Below are 8,570 nucleotides of genomic sequence, written 5' to 3'. Positions count from 1 at the left end.
ATTAAAGAAACTTGTTGTCACGGAATAAACGAGAATAAATCACACATACAAAAACAAGGTATTAATTTAACAGGGTTTGGTTAATGTGACTTACGTTTACCTCCACATAGCATAGCATGAAGGAGTATTCTTATTCACAAGCTTGAATAAACATAGTATCTTTGACAGGTTGACACCATAGCTATCAGCAACACATGTCAACACGTTCAAACTCGGGCCTAACGACCCTCTCAACCTACTCCAAACATTCTATCGTCGGTTGTCAAATTTCTTTACGTTGCTCAGACAAATTGGTATCCATTTGGGTGGTCAATTCTCAAGTCACATTTTAAAATTGTGATAGACGTCTTGAATCCAGAAATTGATAGATCTCCGTGCATTGTATGTATTTTTTTAATTTGTTTATTGATTTATATGCACATACAATCACATGTGCTCAATAATATCTTGACTGAGCTTGTGTACAACTCCAGTTCATGACGATATATCGTAATCAAGAAATGGGCATCGATCGTGGTCCAGTAGGGTAGTTCGATGTTCAGAGACAGGTATCGTGCTTTGTACAAAAAAGTCCTTCACCCCTCCACTATTGCATTTACTTTATATCCATAAAAAGTCTAGTTGATTAAAAGATTAAAAGAATGTCCTTTTAGTCCTCTATAATGATCCCACCTTGTGACTGAATTATGAGTGGTGCCACACCTTGTCTCCCATTCTTTTTAGCCTAATCCGGTTCACCATCTCCATCATAGCCAAATGTTTGGTCTGGATTGCACCCTTTCCTCGAAATTACCCTCATGCCCTTATCAAATTGACATGTGCTTTTACTAGTCTTTACTCTTTAGCTTACTATTGCCAGTTATAAATTAACCCACCTCAAGTAGATGAGAAGTGAGGTGTAGAGATGAAAGGAGTGGGAGGAAGATTTTTTGCAAAACTGAAATCCATTTCCACCAATGTAAAACAAGGTCTAGTTTTACCAACAGTCATAAGTGATATCAAGAATGAAGAAAATGGTAGAGCCCCCATGATCAGCTTGGAAGAGATCATAGAGAAGAATGTACCAGATTCGGTAGAATTTGAGGAGAAGTGTCCTCCAGGAGGAAGTGATGCAGTCATACTCTACACAACAAGTTTGAGAGGTATACGTAAGACTTTTGAAGATTGTAACACTATTAGGTTTCTTTTAGGAAGTTTTAGGGTTTCGTATGATGAGAGAGATGTTTCCATGCATATGGAATTCAGGGAGGAGCTGTGGCGGACGTTGGGCGGAAGGGTGATCCCTCCGAGGTTGTTTATCAAAGGAAGACATATTGGAGGAGTGGAAGAGGTGGTCGGACTCCATGAGCAAGGGAAGCTTATAGATCTCTTAAATGGGATACCCAGAAGCCCTACCACTGCCCCCTGCAAAGGCTGCGGTGGGATTCGTTTTAGGATTTGTTTTTCATGTAATGGTAGCCGGAAGGTGGTGTCTGAAGAGACCGATGATGATCATAGTGATCATAGTGATACTCCTTTGCCAATTAGTTGTGTAGAGTGCAATGAGAACGGATTAACGAAATGCCAAGTTTGCTTTTGATGCAGAAAAACTATTGTGTACGAATCACTTCCCATTATGTATATGTCGTTTGACTGAACAAATGATTGTTGCATATCGATCTTTGTACGAAGAGTAGATACTGATAGACGTAAGTCTTAACAATTAAGTTGTAAATATAATATGCGTTAATATGGATTGTGGTATGAAATGTTTTCATGTGAAGGCTGTTCTTGTCTTCATTCGTCTTCATAATTGTTGGATATATGCTAGATATCATTTAGTAGAAGCCTTATTGTTTTGAGCGAGTCTTTATTTGGTTATATAACTTATAACTGTTTTTGGCTTTTGTTAATTATTATTTTAAATTACTAATCTTAATTGGTTCTCTTTGATTAATAATATAATATTTTTCTTAAATCATACCTCAATCACTCAAATGACGATTTTTTATACTTTAGTTTACCCTGAGCGTAGACAATCATTGTGTGGCCCAAACCCTTGTTTAGTTTATCTTAAGGTCATGATGGCTTCTCCATCATGCATGTGGAGCTGTGGACCAAAAAGATAACCGGTTGTTAGAAGAAATCATTTTCGTTTTAAGTTGTTACAAATAGTAGAATAAATTTCAAGATCTATATATTCTACCACATTACGACACATTATTGAATATTTTTCTATAAATTTATGAGTTTCTTTCGAATTTCAGTGTAAAAACTGCTCTAACATGACTATGTGGAGGATTATCGATGACATGCATGTTCAGTTCAATGAGTAATCACCATGGTTACGTAGACATTTTTACAAAAGATTTTATGTTATTATTATTTGTTTGTTCATCTAACTTACTGGTCACCGTCATGACTTCATTGTTTGTCTAGTTATATTCCATTATTGTCTCCACCACTATCGTCGCCACTTTATGGACGTCTTAATTAACCACCATTCAACTACTACAAAAATTAAAACGAATCACCCATTCCCACCACCATTCTACCACAAAGTATGTACATGCAAATAAAAGTAAATAAAAAACTAAAATGGAATACCAAAATTCATAAAAAGTAATTAAAAAAAAAAGCAATTACAAATCAGGAATTTCAAATCCTAACGCACGGTACAATAATCATATTTGGTATGATAGGTAATTATTTGTAAACTTTATTTTTATGAAAGAAATTTATTAGACATAAATTATTTTTCTCCCAATCAAGTATTTGTCTTTGGTTCTAGCATCATTTACCAACTTATGTTAACGTAAGGGTGAAATTGACAAATAATGCAATATTTGTATAAACTAAAAGAAAATTTTGGTTAGATGATTTGCAACATTATTATCATAAACCGGTCTATTCTCTTTTCCAATGATAATCTTTAATATATATTAAAATAGAAATCTAAATTCTAAAATGAAAAAATATGAGTTCTTATTACATTTCATTCCTAGCTTTTCTATCCTTAGCTCTTTTTATTGACATCATCCTTGACCAATGTTTTGGTTCAACGCAGTTGTGGTATCAATTGAAGAAAATCATTGCATTTATCTAGGAGATATAATTTTCTCCATAAATCTGACCAAAAACAATAAACCCAATATTTCTTCTCTATTTTTCTCTGTTAAGCCTTAATTCTCTAATCTTCTTTGTCCTCCATGTCAATAGTTATGCTGCGAGGAAAATTACATATCTTAGATCCACTCCCACTAATTATCTATCAATATTCATCCATGTGCCATATTTTCGAAGGTTTCCTTGTTAAAAGATTTCTAGTTTGAGTTTGACTATGCTAAGATTGTCCCTATTTGGAGGAACAATAAATATTACGAAGCAATTAGGTCCGATTGAAGACGACAAAACATCTAGGGTAACCCTGACTTTGATCCAAGTAACTATTTTTAACATTGTTTACATCTAAAAAACAAGTGTTTTGGTTATTAAGTTTACTAAAAATTTGATTGAAGAATGTTAAAAACCTTTTCTCTCTATTACAATACCCCTCTATGGGTTGTTTTTTCATCTTTTCAACCATGATATTTATCTCACTACCATTTATAATTCTTTCTACTATCACGTAGCTATTGGATTTTGTTTAGAAAATCAGATGAGGTAACTTCTAAATCCTTTCTCTACTTTTATTTTCTTACTTTATCTACTCTTCGGTCTAATTTTCGAATATTTTTCATGGTAATTCATTATTCATCTCTTATCTTTGGTTTTCGATTTATATGTTTCTAACTGTAACAACCCTCGCATGGGCCTATTTGATTTAACCTTTAATAAAAATTTTCAAAACAATTTCAGAGTTTTCGTTTGTGGGAAAATGATTTCCAAAATTTAATTCAAATATTTTACAGAGTTCAATGCGGATAACAGTCCCAATTAAAACTTCCAAGAAAACATTTAGTGGATAATACAACAATTCATGCGAGAGTGCTACAATAGATATCAAACCAAAGGTTTAAGAGAATATTACAAACCAAAGGTCTTCTAAATATCCAAAGCTCAAAAGTATCCTAAGCTTCTGACAATACCTACTAACCTGCAACAATTTATTAACTAGTGAGTTAGGCTATGGGGAGCCTGGTGAGTACGATCTCACGGTTAGACATTATGGACGGTGTATGGATGAACATTGTTGTTCATGCACCAATGTACAAACCCGTACCATCTCAAATCAACACAACCAACATCAAAAGTCAGCTACAGTGTAAAAGATTATATTAATCAAAGTACATTGTCATTTATCATAAATCTCAAATAACTTCACAAGTGAATAATTTCGTCTGTCGTGCATTGTTATTTATCACCCAATAATCGCCGGATGTGAAGAACTCATGACAGACAGCCAACTTTTGTTCTCACATCCGACAACAATATAATGACAGTCGGGAGTGAAGAATGCACGCACGACAGACGAAATTATTGAGTCACCCTTACACCCACAACAAGCCAGGTACTATGGGTCATCCAACTTAGGCCACATTAGGGGTAGCGAGCCTCTACTCATATACCTAAGGATTATTTAGAAATCTACTCATAAAACATGTTGAGTTTTAGCTCAAAAATAGTTTCATAAACTTGAAAATTTTGGCAACGGAAGACTTTAATTTTTGAAATAACATAAATATGTTATACCCATCAAGGATCTTCTTGCAACTTATAGAAAGATTAAAACACCAACCATAGAAAAGATAAAGAAATAACAACCTTTGTAGTATGGCCAAACTATTGTTCCAACTTCAGTAGGCTGATCCTGAACGTGTACCCTCGCCCTCCTGTAGACACTGCCTGGCCCTAGCGGCCGAACAAAAGGCTGATCCTGAACGTGTACCCTCGCCGTACACTGAAAGAACTCCCCCACTAGGGTCTCGTATAGTCACCAGCTGACGCTCACAGTCGATAACCGCGCCGAATCGGCTCAACCAGTCCATGCCCACAATGATACAGACATCACCCATCGCAATAGGAATCAGATGAATCGGAAACTCAACCCCAAAAATCTCTAACACACATCCCCGGAAAACCTCCGTGGCACAAATCACTCTATCGGCAGCTATGTAAACCCTCAGAGGCCGACTCAATGCCTCACGACTAACACTGATATGCTGACTAAAGGCCAAAGATACAAAAGACCGACTCACACCCGAGTCAAATAACACTAAAGTAGGCAGAGAGTTCACAAGGAAGGTACCTACGCATAACATAATATAAGCATAATATCTCAACATCAAAATAAATACATGAAAGGAAACGTACCAGCCACAACATCGGGTGCGGCGCGGACCTCCTCCGCAGTCAGCTGAAAGGCTCTCCCTCGAGCTCTCGGCGCCTCGGACTTCACAGGCCGACTCTCTGTAGCTCTGATGGCGGCAAGAGCAGATCCCTGAGATGCTCCGCGCAACTGCGGACATTCCGCCTTCCGGTGTCTGGTCTGGTTGCAGTGAAAACACACTGCAAACCCCTTGGGGCAATCCTTAGCCATATGCCCCTCCTTGCCACATTTGTAGCAAGATCCCGCTCGACAGACTCCATCATGACCCTTGCCGCACTTCCCGCAAGTGCGGCCCTTCTGGCTCCCTAGTTTGGGATCAGCGGGCTTGGCCCGCTTGGCTGCCGGTTGAGACTGTGCCGGTCGCCGATCCCTCCCCTGAGACTCTGCCTCCTCCCTGACCTGAGTCTCAAGCTCAATCTCCCTATTCCGGGCATTTGCCTGAAGCTCAACAAATGTCCAGTACGAGGAGTTCGCGGCGAACTCCCGAATGTCCCGTCTCAAAATGCTCAAGTAGCGGCTCATACGTGCCTGCTCAGTGGACACGTGCTCAGGGCAGAACATCGCCCTCTCATGGAACATCCTCGTGATCGCTGTAACTGAATCAGTACCCTGCTTGAGGGTCAGAAACTCCTGTGCCAAACGCTCCCTCGCCACCTGGGGAACGTACTCATCCCGAAACATGGTAGTGAACCTCTCCCAGGTCACCGCCGAAAGATCAGCAGGCGTATAATGCACCGTCACAAACTTCCACCAGTCCTTCGCTCCCAAGCAAAGCTGGTTCAGCGCAAACCAAACCTTCAGATGCTCAGGAGATGAGCAAGTGAAGAAGCACCCCTCTATATCAGATATCCACCTCATAGCTGCCACCGGATCCTGTGTCCCATCAAACTCTAGTGGTTTGGTGTTGTTGAACTCCTGAAATAGCAACGCATCACCTCCCTGGGGTCTCGCAGCAGCGATCGCTGCGGTAGCCGCTGCAACAGCAGCCTCAGAAAGAGCGGCATAACACTCGTCAAACGTCTCAATCAGTGCGGTTTTAATAGACCCGAACATCTCTGGTATCTCTGCTCTGATGACCGCAACCACCTCCTCATGGATGATCTGCCAAATCTCCTCATCACTAGCCCCGACGCCCTTCGGCATATGACGTGTCCTCACCATGATCAACCTCTGAAATACAACATACGATAAATTAGAATCCGCTCGAGCATACTCACACTCGACAATCCATCCCTCCTTGATTCTTGGTATTCCAAAGATTCTTATTTGGACCGTGCACCGCCCCGGTGCTTTCAGTAGTACGGGCCCAATACTACTGTCCACACCGTCTCAGTACACACCCCAAATCTACCTCTTCGGATCCCAAATCCCGAGTACTCTATCATGCGTAGACCACTCTCTAATAGATCTCTCATAAGCCCCTCGCTGCTACCAACTCACTCTCAAGCATCTCATAGCAGCTCACCTCTCCCTAGACTAAGGCATCACAAATCAGGCCACTCTAGTCCTAATAGTAATACCTAGCCTACTCTAGCATGCAGTTACATCATATCAATATTACATAATATAAAGGTATTTTAGGAAATCACCGTTCGGGCGCTGACTGATTGTACACACGTTTCTTCCTTGAATTTGTTTCTTTTTCAAGAAAATCTTTTACTCTTAGAAAAGTTAAGTTTTCTTTTGAAAATATTTTTTCCAAATCCTCAGTTTGAGTTCAAATACTCCTGAAGGTGTACCCGAATCCCTCAAACCAAGGCTCTGATACCAAATTGTAACACCGTAAATTCAAAACAAATTTTTTCACATTTTCGTAAAACATAATTCAATTAGTATTCATAAAACAACCATATTAATTATCCAACTCATGTCATTACAAAATCCCAAGATCACAATTATGTAAACTCCGTGTGTGTGTACGAATCAAGCCGGCGCCTTCCCGCGGTTGTCACTAGTACCTGAAACAATAACATCAAACACTGTAAGCACAAAGCTTAGTGAGTTCCCCAAAATACCACATATAACACATATTAGCCACTCGAGGCTATAACTCTATGGGTCCGTGCACCCAAACTCTGTGAACCCTCAGGTTCTAACTCTATAAACATGCACAACATAAATCACAAAGAATAATGCAGCGCAACACATAACACAAATATAGCATACAAGCACTGTATCACATAACTCTAGTTACCTACTCAAGGTAAAGTATAGTGAGAAGACTCACCTCGCGTATCTCGGTATCTCACGAATCCTGGTAATCCCTCGTGCTCGATCCTCCGAGCTCTAATCCTCCTATAACATCATATGTCTCTGATTAACACTTTATATCCCTAAGGTTGACTATCCCTAAGAAGTCAACACAGGTCAACTCCGGTCAACGGTTAACGGTCAATGGTCAACTTTGACCGGACTCAGCGAGTGCGCTATGGCGACTCGTCGAGTCTAGACGTTTTCACCAACTCTCTAGGACTCCCTTCCTACACGTCGAGTACTCCCCCTGACTCGACGAGTTCTTCCTGGAAGAATCGCGGGGCCACCCCGACTCAACTCGCCGAGTCTCAAGAACAACTCGGCGAGTCCCAGTCTGACTCAGTTCACCAGTCGACCCTCTCTAACTCACCCTGACTCATTGAGTCAACCTATGACTCGACTGAACCACTCACTGAGCGAACTCAAGGTAATCTTCAAACTACTCGCCGAGTCTGTTCATCGGACTCGGCGAGTCCATGCCATGCAACCACTCCAACTTGCTTCTAAGGTCAGATCTGCTTCCACAATCTATAGATCTGGCCTCCCTAGACTGATTCATCACGTAAATCCCCTAGCTTGGTGTCCATAACACACCCCATGGCTCATAAATAGAATTTTGACCTAAGGCATAAGGATTCCAATCCAAAACCTCCATTGATTCCCAAAAAGCTTGGGCAAAGGGACACTCTGGACCTCTAAGGGTCCAGATCTATGGTTTAAACCACTTAAGGGACCAAGGGAGCACTAGATCTAGCCACAAGAGGGTTCAACAAACCCTAAATCAAAATAAACATCAACATGGAAGAGGATAACTCGAAATTATTACCACAATAGTGATGCTCTGGACTCCAAACTCTCAGAAAATGGCTCCACTTGCTTTCCTCTAGCTGGTTCTCCCTTTCCTTGCAAAAATGACACCTCCAAGATCAATAATGGCCTCCTACTTTGCTCCAAACGCCCACACTCGATTAGGGTTTCACTCAAGGGACTGGTGAGCACAAATGACGGC

At 40.4% G+C, this 8,570-nt stretch overlaps 1 protein-coding gene across 1 annotated transcript; it reads left to right on the top strand.

The window, feature by feature from the left end:
• Nucleotides 1–750: 750 nt before the first annotated feature.
• On the top strand, nucleotides 751–1,654 carry LOC145001239 (Glutaredoxin family protein). The gene has a single exon (XM_078960596.1). It carries the CDS (start codon nucleotides 905–907, stop codon nucleotides 1,577–1,579), a length of 675 nt encoding a protein of 224 aa, XP_078816722.1. The 5' UTR covers nucleotides 751–904; the 3' UTR covers nucleotides 1,580–1,654.
• Nucleotides 1,655–8,570: the final 6,916 nt, after the last annotated feature.

The sequence above is a fragment of the Lactuca saligna genome, chromosome 6 (assembly GCF_052625555.1).
Source record: "Lactuca saligna cultivar CGN05327 chromosome 6, ASM5262555v1, whole genome shotgun sequence".
In the NCBI taxonomy this organism is placed as follows: domain Eukaryota; kingdom Viridiplantae; phylum Streptophyta; class Magnoliopsida; order Asterales; family Asteraceae; genus Lactuca; species Lactuca saligna.
The sequence above is the reverse complement of the archived record's forward strand: the minus strand, read 5'-3'. Positions and strand labels throughout refer to the sequence as shown.

Excerpts from the sequence above, each read along its gene's own strand:
- LOC145001239 (XM_078960596.1), top strand. The coding sequence starts at position 905 with ATGAAAGGAGTGGGAGGAAGATTTTTTGCAAAACTGAAATCCATTTCC.